The following is a 25,187-nucleotide window of genomic DNA, read 5'->3' as shown; positions in this document are numbered from 1 at the left end:
CTTTGCTTCCAGTTTGGCTATGTAAGTGCATCTCTTACAGTTTGTAGTGTTTGGCGGTAGGAGGAGAGGGTGGTCTGTGTACATGAGGCAATTGCTGCATTTCCCCAGTATGCCCAGATTCACCTGGTGGACAAGAGAAATCACCAGAAGCTGACCCTTAGATATGTCTGATTAGGTACCTTCTTTTTGTAGTACAAGAACTGTTTTCCCTTACTTTTTGGCAAGGTACTTGCAGTTGTAAGCTGTCTAGTGCCTACAACTATTTTCTTCTTATTACCAAGGAGAGGTGAGTGCTTGCAACAAATTAGGGCTTCCTAGTGCTTTTTAGCAAGTTTTAGAACAAGTGCTAGTCATAGGTATACAGATTCTAGTGCTACTGCTGATAAACTAGCTAGTTCTAAGGGAAAATTTGAAGTGCACACTTTCTGGCATCGGGAATAGCCTTAGCCGCACAGTGCTGCGCAGTGTGCAAATGCACGCAAACACACGTATTTATGCCAGAAAGTTGAAAGGGATAGAAATCAGCCCACAATGGCCAATAGAATTGTAATTTCAGAGCTGGAAACCACTCCTTTAGTGTTAGATAGTCAGTACAATGCTCACCACTCTCACTGGTAAGCAGTAGGACTTCCCTCTACCACAGCAAGGTCTGGATAGCTCTGAACACTGAAACTAAAGTCCTGAAACCAGCAAAGCCTGGAAACTGGATTATTCTAGTTAGGAAAGGTGAGAAATTAGCAAACAAGATAGAATTTATGTTTTTTTTTGGTTAATTCAGGCTAAACAATGCAGTTATACAGTAAATAAGCACAGAAAGGCTAATGCACTTGAATATATAGACCAGAACAGTAAACTCAATTAAAACTTTACAAAATTAGAAATTTGAAAATGTAAACATTTTAAATAAAGCAATGCAAGTGCACAACTGGAAAATGACTTACAGGCAGAAATACAGTGAAATAAGTAGCTAGTCTACTTTTTAAGCTTTCCGAGAAGTGCTAAAAATTAGAAAATTCAGCAAAAAGTTCACTCATTCACCAAATCTGCTCTATCATGCTTTCTGGGATAAGAAGTGGTCCCTCATAATCCTGATCAGAAGAAAGTGAGTATTGTAGAATGATATAAATGACTGTATATTTATGAATTTTAGCTAAATTACATTAGGTTTCTGGAGATATAGTATAGTATGTTAATTTTACGCTATCTAATGCAAACACATTTGATTCTGTTTTTAAAATCTGCACAAATTGCCTTTATCAGTTATTTTTTATTATTTATTTAGTTACTTACTTATTTATTTGTTTATTATTTTTTATTTGCAGTTAAGCATTAGCCATATTAAAACAGTGACATAAGTGTGCATAAGCATGTGATTTTTTTTTGTATATATGAATTAGACAATGTTTTAGTTTAGATTTACAAAGGCAAAACACATTTGCTAATATCAATTTGTTTAAAAAGTAATACAAGGAAAATGCATAAAACACAAGGAGCATAACTTTTGCTGCAAAGATGTACCTAATATTTACTGTAAACATAACCGTAACCCTTCCTTTAATCAAATACCTACATAGACTCAAAGTCCCACTGTAAAGTTAATGGCTTCTATACATATTATATTACAGATTACAGAAATGATTGAGCCAGCTGAACTTTCTTTCTCTAGGGTATCAGACAAACATAATTTGAGCAAATGGACTTGATTTGTCTTTCTTAGCATATCTTTGTTCAAATGACTTGCTAGCATTTTTTTCAGGAGTCTATAAGAACCACAATAACTCTCACAGTGTGCCATATTTGTAGGTGAATATAAAGCTTTGAATTATTACGAACAAAGCCTGACCAATGAGCATGAAATATAACCTACTACTGCTGCTGTGATGATTATGAAAGTTTAAAACAACCAAGTAGTAAATTGAGAAGGTATTGGGTGGTCCATATTTTACAGTTATTTATAAATATACCTTTTTCATTTCACTTATCCCTCTTGCTATTCCTTGTTTAAAGACTTATTTCAATACATTCCTGCAGTGTGCTTCTAATGAACAGTAAATTAAAACTTGTACAAATTGAGTGTCAAATTCCTTTGTTTTGAAATGTTTAAAGTTGTACAGTACAAGTTAATTGTTTGTCTTTTCAGCTTTTCCCGGTTAGGGGTCGCCACAGCGGAACTCTGGTCCGCTAATAAATCCATTCTTAAATCAAAAATAAAGTCACAGAAGGTAGTGCTACTGTATTCCACTAAACAAAGCTGCAGTTAGTGACAGTTTAAGTACTCATTGGGCCCTGTGCAGTTTAAAAAACATGCCCCTTGTATGTACATTTTAAACCATTCAAACTGCTGTAATTATATTTATATTCCACCAAAGTCACAACCATCAGTGACAGTCGCTTGACAGTGTACATCTCAAATAAATGACCAATTGTGACAAAAATATCCACAGTGAAGTATTTCAGCATATTTACATTTGCTTTACACAAATGCTCTCTATATCTGCATAGCCAGACTGATTGTTTAACTTAATCATTACAGCCAGAGTCAACTATTCTCATCTACAGGCTACCCCCATATGTTGCAAGTATAGCTCCATTGTTAACTATGTGCACCTCATATATGTGATTGTGGCAAATTAAGTAAATATGTGTGGGCATGATAACATATTTCAAGTTTGTTTCACACAAACAGTAGCCTATGCCACAATTTATAAAACACAAATGCACTCTAGTCCTGCAAAGCCACAATGTTTAAACTGAACAAAAAAGTGGGTAAGTTACTTTCATCCACAGAAAGACCCCCCCCCCACCCAGCAATTATAGTCAGACTGCTGAATACAATTAATTGATTGCAATAAACATATACCTCTAAACATGTTAATACAACATTCACAAAACCAAAAAATGAGGGAAAGAGGCCCAGAATCAGAGAACAGATTTCTCTTATATACTTAGAAACATGCTAGAATAATAGGTTTAATGGGCTTTGCTTTAGTATATATTTCCTGAAGAACTTGAAGTCAGAAACTCAAATGCTTGTCATTATGTAGAAACAATAATCCTATGTTATTATCCAGAAACCACAAATGTTATGTGGAACTGACCAAAAATATGATAAAAAATCAAGAGTATGTTGTAAAATCATTGACTGTTAAGATATATATAATTTTAATGTTGTTTTGCAAAAAAACATAACAACAAGTATTCCAACTTAATTCCCACAAATAAACATTAGGCATGCAACGTTAGCTGAGCAAGCAACCAGAGGGTAAGTTACTTTCATTCACAAATAGCCCCACTCCAGTAGTTACAGCCATGTTTTCTTGTACACCTCATCTTAATTTGATAAAAAAATGGTTTGTGGAGTGAAGAAGTTCATGTATTAGTCCTGAATGAAAGCACTAATGTTATTATGTAAGGTTTCATTTCTAGTCACATGTCATTCATTATTTTTGATATTTTTGTTAGAAAAAAATATTTGACAACATTAATAGAACAATGATGATTTAATGGAAAGTAGAGTACAATTATTTTTGGTGGATCTTGATGCAGAAAAGGCATTTGATAAAGTTAACTGGGATGTTATGAGTTGGGCAAAGGTAGTATTTGCATTTCTGTATAGAATAATGGGTTAAATAGGATTTATTTATTTATATTTGTTTACTGGGGTAGTACACTGATCAATATCGACTAATTTCAGTCCATATGAAATACAAAACATTTCACGAGCAAAAAATACAGAAATGTAAGCAATAACAGAATAGTTCAAATTAATTGCATAGAAAAAACGGTGTATATACATTTTAGTGAACAAGCACAATGTAATGTACAATCAAGCAGACTGTAATGTACAATATATACATTAGTTTCTAAAGTGGTCAGTCTTCAGTGAAACTTAAGAGAGGAGAGCAGGCTCAGAGAAAAAGTAAAAAAAAAAAGTATGATGATATAGGAAGAGTGACGGGTAAGAATCAAGGTTGGAGGGCTCCTCTCCGACAAGCTGGGTTTAAATCGAGAAAGCAAGCACAGGTGTCAGTTTTTTCCTTTGTTATTCACCTTATACTCGGTGCCATTGGAAAAGAAAATACAGGACTCACAAATCAAGGGTTAATTGTTGTGTTACCCAAGAACAAACAGCCTTATTTGTTGATGATATTATTTTGCATTTGATAAATCCCAAAAAAGGATATTTCAGTGTTTTGCAATATTTTGAGGTAGTTTATTTTTTTTAGGATGTAAAATAAATGAGGATAAAATAAAAGTTATAGCAGTAAACTATGTTGCCACACTTTGTCAGAAGAGACGAAACAATACAAAAACATGAGAAATTGGAAGCTCTCAGTGATGGATATTTATAATAAGGTACAAGAAGTCACATTCTTCCTTCGGACAACAAGGACACTGCTCCAATACCTGGCTGGGTTTGTTCTTTTTCTTGGGCAGTGTTTACTATTCCCAGTCATACTGAGTTCTTATCTGTGATTTCAGGCATGCATACTGTGACTTGTGGGCTGGACCCTTGATATAGGCTTGTTCACACCAGCTTGGATGTACTGGGTTGAGTAATTTATCAGATACTGGAGTCCTCTTTGAGGTCTTGTGATATTTCAGCTGCCTTAGAGTTTGTCCATATTTTCCCAATCTTCTAGAAAGCATCCTTGTACCTAATATATTTGATAACTTCTGCCCAGTCCTTAACCTTCTTTTTCTATGTAGAGTTATTGGCAAAGTTGTCCGTGAGGAGCCTGAATCTTGGCCTACAATGAATGGACTAATTGACTCCTATCGTGCCCTCCTCACCTAACTGAGAGTGCTCTCATTTGAGCAGTAAATGGCTGTCTACTGGCAAGAAGCCAACAGTTTTGCTCTGCTCTAAGCCTGCTGGATCTCCATACAACATTTGACACCACTGACTATTTCATTCTGATCATATAATTAGGCTCATACTACAGTCTTTCCTCTATCGTCTTGAAGTGGTTTATGTTATACTGAAGTCGTCATACTCACATAGTGACTTAGGGTCTAAACTCCTCTTACCATTCTTATGCACAAGTAAACAGGTCATAGCTAATGTTAGGTAATGTTAAGGGACTATGAACAACCAAGTTTGCAAATGACTGAAACTTGGTGCCATATTAAACTCCCCAGTGGACACTAGAATTGCAAAAGACAACATGGTCCAAAAAATTGTTAGTACCCAAACCGCAGACAGAAACAAAATGCCAAGAAATGTATATTTGTATCCTTACATTACTTCTATTGTATGTATCACATTGACAATAGTCCCCCCCCAAAAAAAAAAAAATAATCTCATAGTTGGAGATCTGGGAACCTGCATAGGCAATTAACTGTCCTTTGATCACCATAAATCCATTATCATAAGGATGTCCTTTTTTATTGCACAGCTTATATCTAATCATATGGCATCCAGATCAAGAGACATAATTGTTTCTCTGTACTCAACACCTCTATGGCTAATCTCTGAGGATAGCCCCCCTTTCAATATGTACCTGTCCAAACACTTGTCAGGGCTTAAATAATATGCAGACAGTTTCAAACCCTTGACTCTCTTCCTGGTATCATACAGACTACTGAGAGGTGACCTCTGCCCCATGTATAGAGCCTCAGCAGACCCGGTTCTGTCTGACCTATTACACTTTCAGAAGACCAATGATATAACCACCCGATCCAGGTACATCAATCTTTTTTGCAAGGTTAACAAAACATGCTGGTGAGAGGTGTATGTATCCCAGAGAATATTATAGCAATAACCCATGCCTGGGTGTGGGTAATGCTGGATTTACCCACGGTTGGCGTGGTTTGGTCGAGGCGGCCCGAGGCCAAACAAAGCCAACCGTGGTAACAGCATTACCCACACCAAGCGTGAGTTATTGCTATTATATGACATTATTTAAGAAAAGAAACTATTACTTTTCTTAAATAATGGCATAGTATAATGCCTGTTTACTGCCCTTCCGCAGATGTCTGGCATCCGCGGCAGTTCTGATGTACTGCGCGCCTGTGCAGTACATTAGAGCTGTGGGCAAAAGCAACGGAGAAAGCAAGATCTCCGTTGCTTTTTTTTTTTTTACTGTTTCACTATGTTAAATGGGTTTAACATAGCGAGACAGCTTTAAAATAAGCAATGGAGATGTCCGTTGCTTATTTTAAAACTGTCTTGCTATGTTAAAACCATTTAACATAGCGAATAAAAAGCAACGGAGATCTTGCTTTCTCCGTTGCTTTTTTTAAAAACCTATCTCGCTATGTTAAATGGGTTTAGCATGCGAGACAGCTAAAATAACAACGGAGATCTCCGTTGCTTATTTTAAAGCTGTCTCGCTATGTTAAACCCATTTAACATAGCGAACAATGTTTAAAAGTAGAGTTATACTAATGGAAAAAAGTCCGGGCGACCGGACCTTTTTCCATTAGTATAACTCGATTTACAATGTGCACGCTGGCCAATCAGTGTGCACATTTTGGGGGGGTCATGGTATAATACTTTTTTATAAATTTCTTTCTTCCCCAGATAAAGCATACTACTTATTTTACTCATTTTGAAATGTAGAGACCTGCTACAGCAAGTCCTGAATCATGGAGACTGAATGAAAAACAGACTTACATGAATAAGTCCTACATGGTACTTCTCCAAATGTTCCCTTTTTTCAAGCTATGGTGATCTCTGAGTTGGTTTATATAAGTTATATAATACATTTGAGGGGTGTGGGTGCATGGAGGGCTTGCCCCCCAGGAAAAAGAAGTTCAAAGGAGAAGACCAATCTTCAAGATTTGCTCTTCACTGGGATTTTCCCTCTTTTTTCCGATTTGTCTGCACTTAGAATTTTGAATGCCAACTCTTCTCGTTTAGAACCAACAGCTCTCATAGATAGGGACAATGTGCAAGTACCCAAAAGTACCCAACATATACTTATTTGGCCGGTCTTTGGAGATTTGTATTGCAAAATATAATGACTAATAATAAGAATGGCAAGACCTGGCTTTTTAAAATCCTCACAGATCAATAGCTTTGTAAGTATCTATGAACCTATAAAGCTGTAAGTTGGCATAGGTCAGTTTCACTGCTTCACAGGGTAGCCTAGGTTAGATTAAGTATGAATTACAAAGTTAGGCCCTATCAGTGACTTACTGACGCAATACCTTTACTTACTAATTGAATTATTTATTTATCTGTTTATTGTTTACTTGATTCACTAGTTTATTGCTCTTGAGGTTAGTTGTCTAATATTCAAACTTTCATTTGTTTAACAGCTAATGTAAGAGGATGCAAAGCACCTGCCCTGTTTACATTTAAATGTGGTGAGGCATCCCTGAAGGTGCTTATAGAGTCTAAGGCCAGGTATTGTCTGCATAATGTCTATTTAAGTCTCCCAGTGGAAGGGAATTCAGCTAAATTCACTTAAATTTATGATGACCTTAGGTGAAGCATACACCTGATTCAGTGCAGAGATGGATTATGGCTGTTGACAATATGATGTTAGTTTTAGGAAACACTGAGTGCAGCCAATGTGACAAACCCAATTCCTGTAAAATAAAGCAAGACTTCCAACTTTTTAGAGAAATGGGCAGTCTCCCACTTACAGCCATACTTGCAAGCCTTGGTGCACCTACTTCTGTACTACCTATACTTCATATAATTTCAGAAACATTGGTCCTGTATTATCTTTAGTCCATAATACCAACGATACTGGAACACAACAAAAGCAGTCCAACTGTGCAAAAATTTTCTTTAATTCATTATGGTACCTCGGAGAAGGCGAAGGCTGAGGTACCAGAATGAATTAAAGGAAATTTTTGCACAGTTGGACTGCTTTTGTTGTGTTCCAGTATCGTTGGTATTTTTTCATATTTTGGAGTGTGTTTTGGATCTTTAGTCCATAATAATAGGGCATTTGTTGTAGTTAACAGCTACAATCGGCAGTCAGTGGTCATGCTGTATGTTGCCACATGTACATCATGCAATGGTTCCTATGTAGGTAGGACCTCTAGGAGACTGTCCTGATGATTATACGAACATATATATGTAATAAAGAGAAAGAATACCAGTAACTCCCTTTATAGGTATTCTTTGATTTGCAGTATTTTTTTAAATGTGTTTTTGCATGATAGCACATGGAATTGTATTGTAGAGTGGTGCCTATGAAAGCAAGTTGGAAGCATGTGAACTGCAGTAACATCTGAGATTGTTATCAGGCTGTCCATGAAACTCAAAGTAAACCTCAACATAAAATGCGTCTTTCATCTGAGACCTTAAAGGAGACCATAGTTACACATTTTCAGTTTCATAGGATCATAGGATCATAGAAAGCTACTAGGCTCTTGGTCCTGAGGCCCATACAAGCCTAGCCAAGAATTTAGCCCATGTTCCAAGTCAGCACGCTATGCCACTGTCCAGCAGGGACACAAGTGGAATTCCAAGGATGTATTTTCTGTCATCCATCCAGTTTTCCAGGTTGCGCTTAGAAAGGGTTAAAGAGGTACTCTGCTTGACATGGAAAGGGAGTCTATTCCACAAAAGGGTGAGTCTCCGGGACACAAATTTGTCCTAGTGATGTCACAGACCAGGCTGAGGTCTCACATGTGGGTTACTCGAGTGGAGCTTGACTTGCGGATATGCAGCGGTCCCATCAGGGCAGAGACTGAGATTGCTTTGTATGCCAGACAGAAGTCACCTCTGAGGAGTCTGTAGGAGACTTAGTAGAAGGACAAGGCATTCAGCCTATTTGTGTAGGGTAGATGTTTGAGGCCCTGGATTCTCCTGGTGAGGAACCTCTGTGGTCTCTCCAGCTGCTGCATGTGCTTTGTGATGTACATGCAGAAAAGGGTATTGTACTCAATCATAGGTCTTATAAGGGAAGAATGCAGGGATGTTATGCCCACCTTGTCCCTAGATGAGATACCCATACTAATGAGGTGGGCCATGTAAAGAGCTTTCCATACAACAGAGGCAATATGGTGGTCAAAAGTCAGTTTGCTATCACTGAGTGTCCAAGCCGACTGATTGTGTGCTTAGGACCTTATTATCAATATGATAATTTGTGGGGATGACACATTCCCCAGAGGAGATGATGATGAATTTTTTGGCTTTCAGTTTGAGGCCGTGTTTCTGGCACCAGTCATTTGTTTGGTGAGACCCTCTTGGAGGATATCCACATCACTAGGGGAATTGATGACAGCACCCAGCTTGTAGTCATCTGCAAACTTGGTCAGCCATATCCCACTGGTTTTGGCCAGCACCTCAGAAAAATATATCCCAAAGAGCAGAGGCCCCAAGACCGCTACTTGGGATACACCGCTCATTATGGGTCTACTGCTTGAGGTGGCCTCCCCTATTTTGACTAGGTAGGTTGTATCAGTGAGGCAGTTTGCTACCCATCTAGTAACATATGGATTGATGCCTAGTCGCAAGAGTTTATCTATATACCTGAGTGGGGAATAGTACCGAAGGCGTTGGCCAGGTCAAAGTAGGCAGTGTGCACAGTTTTCCCCTCGTCTATGGCCTTAGTCGACCAAATTTAAAAGTCATGACCTCCCTCTATCAAAACCAAATCTCTAGATTTTAACTTTTAATTCTTAAAGACAACAAATGTTTCTTCCTTTGCCGTCATTAATTTTCAACATTTACTTATGTAAGTTTTGCTTAAAAACACTCCAGCTTTTATCATTTATTACCTAGTTAGTTATGATTTTTTAATTAGTTAAGTTCTGATCACACATTAGCTTTGCTAAACTATTTACATTTTTCAGTTTCATATTTTTTGGGTTCTAAAGCAGTCTGATAGTTTGATTACATAAGCACTTTATTTATTAAAGAAAGGTAGACATTTTCCAGTATCATGAAGTTTTATATTTTTAATGCTTTTTTTTTTTTTTGTTTTAAATCATAGTCGGCCATTGCCAAAACTGGGAAATTTAATTTCTTTCCTGGGATAGTCAAGTTGTTTTCCTCTGGATGTTAGGTAGTCTTTGAGATTTAATGGATTTTCATCAATAACACCCATCATTTTTCTTCTGCTATTCACTTCAATGCTAGGTCTGGCAAACCTAACTTTGTTACCCATTTTTCTAGTTTGTTTTTTATCAAAAAAATTCTCAAGCTGTAAGCACTAAATATGTGAGACACTTAGCATTTGACACACTAAGCCTTACATTACAAGTCTGACTCAGCTGTAGCAATGGTCATTATAAATCATCAACCAGAAAACTAGAAATAACCTTAGATCTATACCATGACAGAGAACTGGAGTCAGGAATCAATAATTGTTAGTCAACCAGATAAGTCCCAACTAGACCTGCTTTCTTCTTTTCATTTCCAGCTTGGCTCCAGGCAGTCCTAACCTTTGCATACGTATTTCTTTAAATATGCTTTTTGCATAGACAACTAGCTTCTGATCTGACTCACCCTTCATCAACACACGCACACGCATAACCGAGTTTCGGTTTTGGCTAAGGGAGAGACCAAAGTTCACTTACACTTGGCATCACCAAGGTAAGTTTCATTTCCTGGATTATACTTTGACTATAATATTAACAATATCGGCACCACAATTTGAATCATTCCTGTTAATAATTAAGCTCATAATGTAGTTCTTATTTTTGTATGTACATGGATGTTTGTGTAAATGTGAAACATTTATTTATATGCCTTTCCAGCATAACCAATAATTTAAAATGATCAAGGACACAGTAAGCTTGTTAAATAGACTGTATGTGATCTATGTTCACTTGCATTTCTTACGGTAAGTACAGCAATCGCATTTTTTTTTTAACACAGAAATTCAATGTCAAACATATATCCTAAAGCATGTCTAACTCATTTTTAAGAGAAAGTGACAAATGAGTCAGAAAATGAAAATTTAATGCAATATATAATTTGAAGGCATTACCAGTAAATGTAATGAATGAGGTATAAAACTTCACCATCAAACTGAACATCGTCAGTAAAATACAGTCAGTATATTTGTAAATGTGTTACTACTGACTGTTTCTGACATCCTTAGCCATATCATTTTATCATGTCTGTCAAACATCACATTTCACATTTCATCTGCTTACTTTGTTACTAGTCTATTACAGCTGCTTATCATTTATGACAGAAATTTAATTTTAAAACTGAAATCACATTTATATTCTGTCATATCTGATACAAAGTATATGGCACTGCTGTAACACTTCATAGAAGCAAACAACAAGTCCATGAAAAGGTATCACAAAAATTGAAATTAGACGAAAATGCAGGAAACATTTTAACTACCATATCTGCAGAGAAATTATTATGCTTTAACTGTATCATATCCTTGGCTTTTTAACAAGCCATTTGCCGTAATTTGACCAATTCAGTAAATGATAATCATAATGATTTCATTCAAATAAATTTTAGAATTGGTTGCTAAATGTAGGAAGAACTCCATGCATAAATAATGTTATATTGTATAAAACATAAAATGCTGTTTTACCTTTTGAGGGATAATAATACTGTACATGTGAAAAGTGCAAAGAGTGACAAACGTTTTTTGTGTTTTTCATAGAACACAATACAATGAGTTATTCAGACATACATTAATATTCTGTTTTAGGTTCCCATGTTTTAAGAGTCTTTCACATATGCCACTGTTACAGTCCATGTTTACTTATGCTCTGTAAAAAAATAAAATAAATTATTTCATTCTATTAATTAAACTTGATTAAAAGTAACTGTAGTTCTTTGCACTCCTAGTTAGTATGCATTCATAGGAATACATGTTATAGCTTTAGTGTATTAAATAAGAGGCTGCAAAACAGCTTCATAACTCAGGATAACTGATTCATTGTTACTAATTAATTCATCTAGCCTATGTATGTTTTGCCCTGAAAAGATTGCAGACTTCAAAGCACTACAATGCCTACCAAACAAGACCATTACTGAGTTAAATTTTGTTATACATTTAATTGTAGCGAATATAATTTCTGATTTGCAAATCCAATGTTCATCATTTTTAGTAAGTTTTGATGATTTATAAGGAAAAAGAAAATATTCCTAAATCATTAGTCAGGAAAGCTAATTACATGTTGTCTGTCATTCTCATCCATTAAACCATCCTTTACCATTACAGAATGGAGAATCTCTACTTGATATCGATGAACAGCTTGGCCAGATAACAGAGGTAAGGACCAAAAAGAGAGAAAGAGAGAATTTTACTACGAAGCTTATATGCAGCATTTTGTCAAAGGAGGTTGAAGATGTATGCAAGTATGCAAGCTACTTTGCTTATATAATATGAGCATATAGAATAATATTAAAATTTTCACTATAGAGTTGTTATATAGCTAAACATATCATTATCGAGATCAAGACCTATCAAGCACACTGGAAGTATTACCCAGAAAGTCAATTTCATTTTCTGACTGGGGTGGATATTTTTGAGACACAGATATGCCCCTCCATTGGAGTCCAGGATACATTTCAACTCACTGGCAGCTTATGTACCAGGCACCTCTTGGTGTAATATATGAAAAATATACTGTATTCTGCAATAAAGGTTCATAACTACAGTGGATATGAAACGTTTACACTCCCCTGATAAAGTGCCAGGTTTTTGTGATATGAAAAAATGAGACCACAATAAATCATTTCAAAACCTTTCCTTCCTTTTGTGTGACCTATAACTTGTACAATTCAATTGAAAAACAAAGAAATCTGTTAGGGGAAAAAATATAAAAAATAAAAAATGTACAATATGCTGGTTGCATAACTGTGCACACCCTTAAACTAATAGTTTGTTGTCTGTGTACATCCTTAAAGTAATACTTTGTTTAAGCACCTTTTAGGTTCATAGGTGTGTACTAGGCTAATGGCCCTGGAGCCTTTTCAAGCCTAGTCCATAGGATTACCCTGGCATTGTGCCACCCGACCTTAGTTCCCAGTGCCTCTGTCGAGTAGAGCCATAGGAGTGATCCCCAAGGTGAATTTTCTGTTTTCCATCCACTCATCAAGATTTCTATTGAAGAGGGCCAGTGAAGTGCTCTGTTTGACATGTATGGGAAGTCTATTCCATGGCATGGGCAGTCTCTGGGTTATGAATCTGTCTCTCCAGCCCGTTCTTTTGATTGTGGTAATGAGGTTGATATCTCTGGAGCATGTGGTGTGGAGGGATTGGGATTTCTTTAGATGTAGTATTTCTAACAGAACTTGGTCAGACATGGCTTTGTAATTCAAGCAGAGATCGCCTCTAAGTAGGCGATATGAGACAGAGAATAGTTGGAGTTTTTTGAGTCTGGCCATATAGGACAAGTGTTAAAGGCCTAGGATCCTCTTTGTGAGGTACTTTTGCAGCCTCTCCAGTTGTTGCAGGTGTCTTGTGAGGTACATGCCAAATAGGGCATTGTACTCGATGATTGGCCAAATGAGGGAAGAGTAGAGGGAGAAAATGACCTCTTTCTTCCTTGATGCAAAACCCTTAGTAATGAGATGTGCCACATAGAAGGACTTTCTGACCACAGTGGCAATGTGGTGGTCAAAAGAGAGGTTGCTATCAACCTGTTTTACCAGATCTCTTATAACGCCTTCTGTGTTCAGTGGACTACCATCAATGTGGTAATTCATGGGAACTGGGTTTTTCCCAAAGGGGATACCGACACATTTTTTTTTAATTGAGCTTAAGGCCATGGCTCTGACACCAGTCATTGGTCTCAATGAGGCCTTTCTGTAGGCTGTCAACATCACTTGGAGAGTTAATAATGGCTCCCAACTTGCAATTGCCTGTGTACTTTGTCAGCCAGAGTCCCTTCATGTTGGCCTAGACGTCTGAGAAGTAGATATCAAACAGGAGAGGAACCCAAGACCGATCCCTGTGGGACTGCACATGTGACTGGTCGGCAGTCTTACTTGGAGTCAGCTGCCTTCACACTGTGGGTTCTGTCTGTGATCCAGTTTGCAACCTACCTAGTGATATAGGGGTTGATGCCTATCTTGATGAGTTTTTCTATGATTCCTGAGTGGGGAATGGTATCAAAGGCCTTGGCCAGATCAAGGTATGATGTATGAACCACCTTGCCTTCATCCACAGCTCTGGTGACTGACTCAAAAAAGTTGACCAAGTTGAGCAGGCATGATCTACCCTTCACAAAACCAAACTGTGTGGGATCCAGAGTTTGGAAATTCCCTATATCCTTGTTTATTAGGTCCATGATGATGCGTTCCATAGCTTTGCATATCAGACTTGTCAGGCTAATGGAGTGATAGTTCCCAGGTTCTGTAGTTGCTCCTCCTTAGTGGGGAGGGATGACTGCAGCAGTGCACCATTTGGTAAGGACAAAGCCTGAAGTGAGGCTGTGATTGAACAGGGCAAACAGGTGTGGTGCCAGTTCACTCTGTAGTTCATGTAGAACACAATCAGGGATATTGTCAGGGACACAGAAGCTGTATTCTTGGCCTTGAACAGTGCTGTTTTAACCTGTGCAGCAGTAATACTGGGTGCTTGGCAATCTACTGGTATTGTGATTGGGGGGAGGGGGAGAGGGGTAAAGTTGGCACAGAATCTGTCGGCCAGTATATTGCCAATATCTGTTTGCTTGGTATAGGAGGTACCATTCTCCAGTAGCTCAGAGCAAATCTGGGTATTGCCGTGGAGATTCTTTACATAACTATAGAAGGTCTTGTGGTTGTCTTTACTATCTGTTGCAATTCTGTTTTCATAGCTAGCTTTAGAGGATTTAATGAGGGATCTCAACTTTTTGTTGAGGCTGATAAGGGATTTTTCATTTAATTACAGCATTCAGTCTTCTAGGGTAGGAGTCTATCAGCATGGCACATCTTGACTTGGCAATATTTGCCCACTCTTCCTTCCAAAAGTGATCCAAATCTGTCAGATTGTGAGGGCATCTCTTGTGGACAGCCCTCTTCAGATCACCCCACATATTTTCTATTAGATTTAGATCTGGGCATTCCAAAACTTTAATTTTATTCTGGTGAAGCCAATCTTTGTTGATTTTGATGTATGTGTGGGGTCATTGTTGTGTTGAAAGGTGAAACTCCTCTTCATCTTCAGCTTTCTAGCAGATGCTTGAAGGTTTTGGGCCAGAAGTGACTGGTATTTGAAACTGTTTATAATTCCCTCCACCTTGACTAAAGCCCCAGTTTCAGCTGAAGAAAAGCAAACCCGAAGTATGATACTGCCACCACCATGCTTCACCGTGGGGATGGTGTTCTTTTGGTGATGTGAAGTGTTGTTTTTGTGCCAAACATACCTTTTGGAATTGTGGCCAAAAAGTTCAACCTTGGTCTCATCAGACCATAACACATTTTCCCACATGCTTTTGGGAGACTTGATGTATTATTTTGCAAATTTTAGCTGGGCCTCGTGTTTTTCTGTGTAAGAAAAGGTTTCCATCTTGCAACCCTATCCCATAGTCCAGACACGTAGAGAATACAGGAGATTGTTGTCACATGTAGTACACAACCAGTACTTGCCAGAAATTCCTGCAGCTCCTTCAGTGTTGGTGTAGGTCTCTTGGCAGCCTCCCTGACCATTTTTCATCTTGTCTTTTCATCAATTTTGGAGGTACATTCAGTTCTTTGCAACGTCACTGTTGCTTCATTTTTTCCCCACTTTTTGATGACTGTCTTCACTGTGCTCCATGGTATATCCAATGCCTTGGAAATATTTTTTTGTACCATTCTCCTGTCTAATACCTTTCAACAATGAGATTCCTTTGATGCTTTGTAAGCTCTCATATGTTCATAGGTTCGTAGATTAGTACTAAGCTAACTGCCCTTGCGAGCCATTTTAAGCCTAGCCAATTATCCCTTGTGAGACTCAAACCCTGCACCTTGTGTTTGTAAGGCAAACACATTAGCCATTAGGAAACCCTCCCACTACTCTATTTTCCACTCTCTGTGAACCATGGCTTTTGCTGTAGCAGGCAACTGAGTAAATGTCAGGAAAATCTTACTAGGACAACTGAACTTTATTTGGAGTTAATCAGAGTCTCTTTAATTGATGGCAGGTGTGTACCCAAAAAAACTGAATGCTGTGATTAAATCAAAAGGTGCTTCAACAAAGTATTAAATTTAAGGGTGTGCACACACAGCAAAGTATTAGTTTAAGGGTGTGCACACTTATGCAATCAGTGCATTGTACGTTTTTTTTATTTTTTAATATTTTTTCTCCTAACTGATTTGTTTGTTTTTTAATTGAATTGTACAGGTTATAGGTCACATTAAAGGTGGGAAAAGTTTTGAAATGATTTATTGTGGTCACATTTTTTATATATCCCAAAAACCTGGCATTTTAACTGTGGTGTGTAAACTTTTTATATCCAGGAATCCTAATACAAGAGAGAACCTTATTTAAAGGTAGTAAAGGCATTTAAAACACACATATGAAACATCACTTTAGCAAGGAATGTGAGCTGGAACTTTGGCCGGATGAAGCAAAGATGGAATAATTTAGATTTCAACGGCCACGGTGGTGCAGTGGTTAGCGTTGCCACCTCACAACAGGAGGGTCTACGGTTCGATTCTCGGCTGGAGCGCCTTCTGTGTGGAGTCTGCATGTACTCCCCGCAGTCGAGTGACATTTAAAGACATGCAGGTAGGTGCATGCATGAATGGGTGTGCCTTCTTTGAAGGCTGGGCATCGGGCTGGCACCTCGGCACCATAAAAATCCAATGCCAATCATTAGTGGACCGGAGTTCTGCTGTGGCAACCCCTAACCGGGAAAAGCCAAAAGACATTAGTTTCAGTTATTGTGATAATGCTGTTTCACAACATGCCCCTTCTCCATGAAAACATGTTTATTTTCCAAAAGTGGCAGATCCCACTCTGCTCATGTCTATGTGTTAGAAAAAATCCAGGGTATCATCTAAAACTGACAAGAAGTAACTTGTCCAGGACATAATAAATAGCCATTGCTCTTCCCTTTGAGTTAGTGTGTGTGTACTGGGGATATACTTTGAGTATATGGGGATTCACATAATTGCTAATGGCATTATGATCTGAGTCAGTTTGCTTTCATGATGGAGGACACATTTCCTGAATATATTCTAAGAAACAGGGATGAACAGCTTTATACTTGGGACAATTGTTTTTACAGAGTAAGGAGTTTGATAAAATTGAAGAATGAATAAGTAAGTCAAGTATCAAAAAATGATATTTTTTCTCATCACGAAAAAAAAAATGTTGGAACCATTTCCATATGGCAGCTGTACCAGAGCAGTCAGAATGTAAGATAAATCAGATTTTTTTTCCCAAAGCTATTGGCATTTTAGTCTGAACCTGGTGAAAGACATCATATGGATTTAGTGGAAAGCGATGATGTGGGCTTCTACCAGAGTTGTGCACCAGTGTCACATGTATCAAAGTCTGTGATCCTATTTTCTTTTGTAACTCTATGAAGGTGTGTATATTCTAGGTAGATGTAGGATCCTGTTGAACACTGGGTGCATGCGACAAGCTATGGTGTCAGCAGTAAAGTTTATAAAATACAATCACAAAATGCAATACAATAATGTGGAGCATTGTAGGGGCTGGCATCAGGCATGGTATTTATAACAGCATTTTGCAAAATACAGCATAATCAGCACACTTTTGTAATGTGTAATGCATTATACATGGAGATAACATATTAGAAACCATAATAAAGAGCCACGGTGGTAGAGCGGTAGCGTTGTTGCCTCACAGCAAAAGGTTCTCCTGTTTGATTCACGGCAGGAGTGCCTTCTGTGTGGAGTCTGCATGTCCTCCCCACAGTTGAGTGGTCTCCGAAAGACATGTGTGAATGGGCGTACCTTCGCTGAAGGTTGGGCGTCGGGCTGGCAACTCGGCACCATAAATATCTACTGCCAATCATTAGCAGACCGGAGTTCCACTGTGGCGACCCCTAACCGGGAAAAGCTGAAAAGACAAACAAACAATGAGCCTTTCATAAATGATCAGTTTGAGACAGAAAGCTTTATTTGAGATCACATGATATTATGAAATAATGTCCCTTTTTAGCTTTTGCATTGAGCATTAGGATTTACTGTAGCTAATGGCCTCTGTAACATTTTAGAATAGTTGGATAGCACTAGAGATGAAAATGTTCTGATTTGAAATCACTGTATGGTCACATAAATTTATGTATGCAATTTATTTTTCTTTTTAATTATGCTTCTTTATCAACAATTAACACAAACTAAACTGTAACAACATGGATAGACAACACTTTTTTAAGCTTTTCTCTATATTTAGCTGACACATTTTTGTGTTTTCTTTTGTAAGACTTGCAAAGCTGATTCTGGATAGAATCTAAGAAAACCAATACCTCATGATTAGTTCTGATGGCTAACAGGCTTCTCCATGACAATAATACAACAACCACGAAACCATCAAATATTCAAAAAATACACCATAGAAATAAGCAGTCAGAAGGTGAGACAAAGAGAAGCAGCTTTAATCCATCTTATTCATCCGTCCTGGTACCTCGGCAATTCGCCTTCAATGGAACAAACATCCAGATATACGCATTCTCTTTTATGTACTCGTCAATTAAACAATCAATCAATCAATTCATCAAGTATTTAACCCTATCAACGCTGTGACAAATTATCTAACATTCAGTTACTATTATATATAAATTTAAATACAAAATCTAATTTATCAGAAAATATTAAATATTAAATCTAATTTAATATAATAATTCATGTTGTTTTGAATTTTACAAATGTATACATATAACATTAAAATGCACATTTAGAAAATTAAATTAAATTAAATACACTCAAATTTAATTATGATTCAAAGATTCCAGCACACACAAGTCAAATTTCATCCGCTATCTAAATTCATCCCAACAGGAAATAATGTATGGTACCCCATAATCATCCTATGCTCTAACCTATTTAATGCAGTCTTAAAATTTCCTGTACAGAAATGAGGTCTACCAAGTGCACTAAATACAAAACCCTCAGAGTTACCGTTATGCATATTAATAAAATGAGTGGCTACTGGACTGTCCATATTTCCCCTCCTAATGTCAAATGCTCCAAAATACGCACCTTCACCTTCCTGGTAGTCTGACCAATGTACCATACAGGCGTGATACAATCACATCCCAAAATGTACACTACACCTGAGGATATACAGTCAAACCTTTCAAATGCCAAATATTTCCTTCCATTTATTTTCATCCCATGCATATTTTTAGTCTTATCACAAACCAAACAACGACCACAACGATACATCCCAACATTTGTATTAGCCAAAGATTCTAATTTCCTATTTAACATTTCCTTTAAATTAGAATGCCTCTTATAAGAAAAGGTAATATGCTTCGGGAAAAGGGAACCAACTGTTAAATCTTCACACACAACATGCCACAATTCTCTAATAATTTTTTCAGCTATATTAGAGAAACCTGAATATCTAGATACAAAAAATATCTTTTCCAAATTAGATGTGGTCACAGAATAATTACGGTTATAGTATTTGTTCCTCCCTAACTAACAGGCTTGCCAGAATATTTTGTTACTGTTCCATTTTGATCAAGATAATACATTCTTATGCCATTTACATAATGATATTGATTATCAACTTCAGAGCTGGAATTATAGTGTAATTGAGTTACACTTTAGTTTATCAGGTTCAAAGGCTAATGCAGTTTCTCTAAGCAAACAGGGCCTAGGGATCTTTCAGGAATTTGTAGTGATTTAGAGGTTCTAGCTTCAAAATGTTATCTGATGTCTAAAGGAAGATAACTGCATTCTTCAAATATAAATAGTCAGCATATTACATATATACTGTATAAACAGTGTAACTATTGGTGTGCACACTACAGTTAATACATTGTTAGCATTGTAACCATCGGTGTGCACACTACAATTAATACAGTGTAAACAGCATAACCATTGGTGCGCACACTACAGTTAATACTTTGTAAGCAGCATAACCATTGGTGTGCACACTGCAAATAATACATTGTAAGTAGTTTAGCTATCGGTGTACACACTGTAAATATACTGTGTAAACAGTGTAACTATTGGTGTGCACACTACAGTTAATACAGTGTTAGCATTGTAACCATCGGTGTGCACAGTACAATTAATACAGTGTAAACAGCATAACCATTGGTGTGCACACTACAGTTAATACTTTGTAAGCAGCATAACCATTGGTGTGCACACTGCAAATAATACATTGTAAGTAGTTTAGCTATCGGTGTACACACTGTAAATATACTGTATAAACAGTGTAACTATTGGTGTGCACACTACAGTTAATACAGTGTTAGCAGTGCAACCATCAGTGTGCACACTACAATTACTACACTGTAAACAGCATAACCATTGGGGTACACACTACAATTAATACTTTGTAAGCAGCATAACCATTGGTGTGCACACTGCAAATAATACATTGTAATTACTGTAACTATCGGTGTACACACTGTAAATATACTGTGTAAGCAGTGTAACTATAGGCTTGCACAGTATAAATACTACATTGTAAACAGTGTACCCGTTGATGTGCACACTGCAAATATACATTGTAAGCAGTATAACCATTCATGTTCACACTGCAAATGTATATTGTAAGCAGTGTAACCACTAGTATACACAGTACAAATATATGTATAAGCAGAGTAACCATTGATGTGCACATTACAAATATGCATTGTAAGTAGTATAACTATTGATGTGCATGGTATGACTACACATTGTAATCAATGTAACAATTGGTGTGCATACTGCAAATATACATTGTAAGGTGTATAACCATCAGTTTCCACACTACAAAAATATATATTATAACCAGTGGTAGCCATTGGTGTGCACACTACAAATGTAGTGTGCACACCAATGGTAACACTGCGTACACACTATATTTGTATTGTGTAAGCAGCTTTACCTTTGGTGTGCATATTGCAAATATGCATTGTCAGCAGTGTTGGTCACATTGGTCACTGTGAACACGTGTACTGTTGTCCAGGAATACTACCAGTGCATAGTAATAGTCAATTCCAGCAGATGCAACAAAGTTTTTACAAAGCTGCATCCTTTATTTGGGACTGCAGTTCTATAAGGTATCCAGGTAAGCCACAGAAACAGTACTGAAAAGAAAGAACTAGACCAAAAAATAGAAAAAGAAATGTGCAGACTAGCTGGATGAGGAGCTGGCAGTTTGCCCGGCACTGTTAAATAAGAAAGTTTATGATATAAGGAAAGCCACCAAGACACTAATATTCAAATACAAGTTTCTTCCATAGTTCCCCTTAGAAGTTTACATGTATACTTTTGTCTTTAGGTCTAATGCCATCCTAAAGTCAGAATAACTCTGACCCAGCACCGTTTCCTGCTCATTCTCGCTCTATCTCTCTCTCACCTTCTTTTACTGGATAATAGGTACACTATACAAAAAGACTTACAACAAAAATGCAAAAGCACATCTTAATTTGTATTAGTATTCAAAACATTAATTTTACTGAAGCAGTAACATTTCTGACTTCAAATTCTGAAGAAAATGTTAAGGCTGCACCCTGTATGTGCTGTCGGATCTTTTCTTTTTCTCCTGCAGTTGACATCACCTTCATTATTCAAATAATGGAGTCTTTCACAATTCACATCTTTTCAATAGCTGCCGCTTTAATCTTTCCTCATTCACACTACTGATTTTTCTACTTCAGAGTAATTAAGCACTTACATGCAACCATCCCTGTTTTTCAAATTATGTGTTAATATTATACCATCCATCTTTATTTCACTTTCTCTCGCATGTATTTGACATTGAAAGAAATAATTATTTTACATGACATGGATATAATGGATAGTACCGCTGTAAATAAAGTTGTACTAAAATGCTTCACAAAACACTGTGACCAGGGCAGTACAATGCATAATTAGATTTGATAGGACTTTTTTGCTGTGGTTAACTGTAGATTTAGATGGTGATAAAAGGCAGTAGTCATCACTAGGGAATTATTTGCATTTTTGATATAATGCACGTCCCTTGATTTAAAGAGTGCTGTGAAATTACCAAGATTTTGTCTTTAGCTGTGCAGTGAGATTGCTGTAGTGTTTCATGGCTAAGACAGATACAAAGCCTAACCAAAACATAAAAAGTACCCACCATAAACAAACTCAGTTTTAAATTGAGTTTAAATATCTGTTCATTTATTTGTTTGTTTGTTTTACTGACCAGCACAGCTGGTTAGCTGAATTGGCCATGAAACTTGCTGGGTAGCATGGGTTTTCTTTGGTCAAAGTATAGCTAACATGATCCAATAAATATAGTAGTATAAACACTAAAAAGTGGCTAATATTTATAGAGAATAAAACAGAATGTGTTCTATTATTGTGTATATTTTCTGTGATTGTCTAGTAGCTGGTAGAATAGCAAATGTTAGGCTTACACTGACCATTGCTAAGCTGAGGAACAAATCTTACTTCAGCATCACACTGTGTGTCAGGTGGCGTTGTTTAATTATTATGCTTTTGTGGGAATATAAGAGACAATAGTGTAGTGACTACACATAAGCACTGTAATGTAACACAGCATTGCTGAACCATACCTCTCAACTGTCCAGATTTCCGCACAATGTCCAGATTTTTGGCTCATATTTTTGGTCTGTTCCTCATTTTCTGGCAAATCACTGGGATGATCTAAGGACTACTTCTTCTTTCAGCTTTTCCCGGATAGGGGTTGCCACAACAGATCACCTGTCCACTCATGATTGGCAGTGGAGTTTTACAGTGTCGAGTTGCCAGCCTGGTGACCAACCTTCCACAGAAGGCACACGCACGCACTCACGCCTAGGGCCAATTCACTAAATAATGATATACATTTGAGTTTCAGACTTCACATCTTTCAGAAAATGTATGTTAAAACAAATCCGATTACTCTAGCAACTTTCCAAGTTTATAAGAACAACATTTAAAATATGTCCCTATTTACGGGCCTTTGTCCTCTCATTTTGTCAGACTTTGTCCAGATTTCTGGCTCTAAGAGGTTAAGAGGTATGTGCTGAACTCATTCTTCCCAGTGCAGTATAGCACTGGCCTGTAACAAATTCTGTTTCCCAGCAGAAAGTCAGCATACTCTGCAATCCCCAAAGGCATATTCTGCATGACACCTGTTAGTTTGTTGTTGTCGCTGTTTAATATTTTTTTTATTTTAGAATATGCAGATTTGTCTTGTGGTTTCAGTATAGTAAATAATGAAGGGTGGTTTTCTAATACTGTTGTTTCACATTAGCATACACTTTGGCAGGTATTAATACATTTACTAGATGTGTGATTCATAAAAAATTGTTTTAAAGAATAAATCAGAATGCCTAGAGGGAATAGTATTGCAGATTGAAAATAGGGCAAGAAATGTTCACTATTTTCTCCTTGAAAATACAGCATGGTGTTGCAGAACTCAGAAAAGAATACTATATGCTGTACTTCAGACTTCACTGATTCATGAAAGAAAGGAGTTCACATAGTGCTATTCCAGCAGTGTGCCTCAATATTAAGGTGACTGTCCCAGTTTAGGGGCCCTAGTAACGCAATACCCATTTTCCACTCAATAGCCCCATAAATATACAGCATGTATCATATGAGGTCTTCAAATTCAAATCAGAAAGTAACCTGCTCCCTTAAGCTGAAATGAGAGACAGAAGATGACTTCAGGGGTACAGCAGTGAAAGGTTTATACATACATTCACTAGTTTAACCATTTCTGGTCTTGTTTTCCTTTTAGTAAAAACATACTCATAAAGTATGCATTTTCTGTTTGTAGAAAGAGCATGATGCCAGAACAAAACCCAGAAAACCATTCAGTCCCTTTGTGTTCACCTCCATGTACAAAAGTAGCAAACTCTTATGAACTATAGTAGCTACCTAGTACACCACACTGCAGCAGAGACAGTGGTACCACTCAAATTCTAGCATCTAGATGTCTTCTGGAATTTATCAGGCTTGCCACCCTATCTTACAGCAAAATACACAAATGCATGTATATACACGCATGCATATAAAGATATTACGTATTTATATTTCTCTTTAGCCTTATTGAAACAGTTTCCAACCTGCATACATGTAGTTACTGGTTATTGTGCTAACTCATTGTACAAATGTATATGGCAACCTATCATTTCTCAAACCAGCTACAGTCCTTGCTGCTTTTTTTTAACTGTCTGCTCTGGCTGACATTGCCCCTGCCTTCAAAAATAAATGAGTCAGTCATAATCCTTATCATGCTAGTACTGGTTGTCATAGTTAACCTCATTGTGCTCAACCCTGATGATAACTCTCCTTGCCAAATTTGGCAGCCTGATGTTCAACTCCTTCATTACAGTTTTCCATAGGAAATCACTGTCAGTGTGGTTTCTGTGTGTTTCTTATTGGGAATTTCCTTTTCTTTGTGTTATATTAACACACAATGTATGTATAAGTACAGAGTATACATACAAGTTCAGTACCTTTTGGGGCTTGAACACCAAATTAGAATTATAGAGGGACTATCTCCCTGCCAAAAATACTTACTGTTATTGTATTTTTTTTATTTCAGGCTCAGTTAACAATTTTATTTATTTATTTACCGGGAAAGTCTGACTAAGACAGAGCCTATTTTCAGCACAGGCCTGAGGAGAAATGCTTCAGATGCATGCCTTTGAAATGTGGGAGGAAACTGGAGCAACCAGAGGAAACCCATGCGAATGCAGGGAGGAAATGAAGATACTGCACAGAAGGCACCCCAGCTAAGAATTGAACCAGGGAACCTCTTGCTGTGAGGTGACAGCAGTAACTGTACCACCCATGAACTTGGCAAGTCAAATCCTTATTATGTTGAAGGTCAATGTTTCATAGGTGACGTGACTCACAGAATGTAGGCTCTTCAGAAACGTACCTCTTCATTCATCACAGAGAAGCTGTCTCTCATATAGTGCAGTAGCATTTGATGCTCACAGAGGCTGCATTAAGTACAATCCTCACACAGCATGAGATATTACTCACAAGCCACACTGACTCTCATCACCCTAGAACCAAACTCCACAGCACTGCACATGCCTCATTCTCTCAAGCACCACATTGACAAGCTCTTCCTGTCAACATAAAGGAAATCAACACATATTCCAAATTGAGAATTCAACTCAATAAGCACTTTACCCAAGCCAAATGCTGCTGTTTCAACACAGGGCACAACACCTAGCTTATCTAGTCTCTTCTCCTCTCT

General features: G+C 37.3%; 1 protein-coding gene across 6 annotated transcripts in view; it reads left to right on the top strand.

The window, feature by feature from the left end:
• The window catches only part of DAB1 (DAB adaptor protein 1), a 2,980,230-nt gene that overhangs the window by 2,659,626 nt on the left and 295,417 nt on the right, over positions 1-25,187 (top strand). For 4 of the 6 annotated variants that reach the window (XM_044085518.1, XM_044085520.1, XM_044085516.1 and 1 more), the window contains one exon: positions 12,108-12,158. The exons of the other annotated variants lie outside the window; for them this stretch is intronic. In XM_044085518.1, coding sequence (XP_043941453.1) covers positions 12,108-12,158 — 51 coding nt within the window. The remainder of the gene's footprint in view (positions 1-12,107; positions 12,159-25,187) is intronic. 6 annotated transcript variants of the gene reach the window in all.

This window comes from Protopterus annectens, chromosome 10.part0, assembly GCF_019279795.1.
Source record: "Protopterus annectens isolate FY-2018-M chromosome 10.part0, PAN1.0, whole genome shotgun sequence".
NCBI classification, from domain to species: Eukaryota; Metazoa; Chordata; order Ceratodontiformes; family Protopteridae; genus Protopterus; species Protopterus annectens.
The sequence above is the reverse complement of the archived record's forward strand: the minus strand, read 5'-3'. Positions and strand labels throughout refer to the sequence as shown.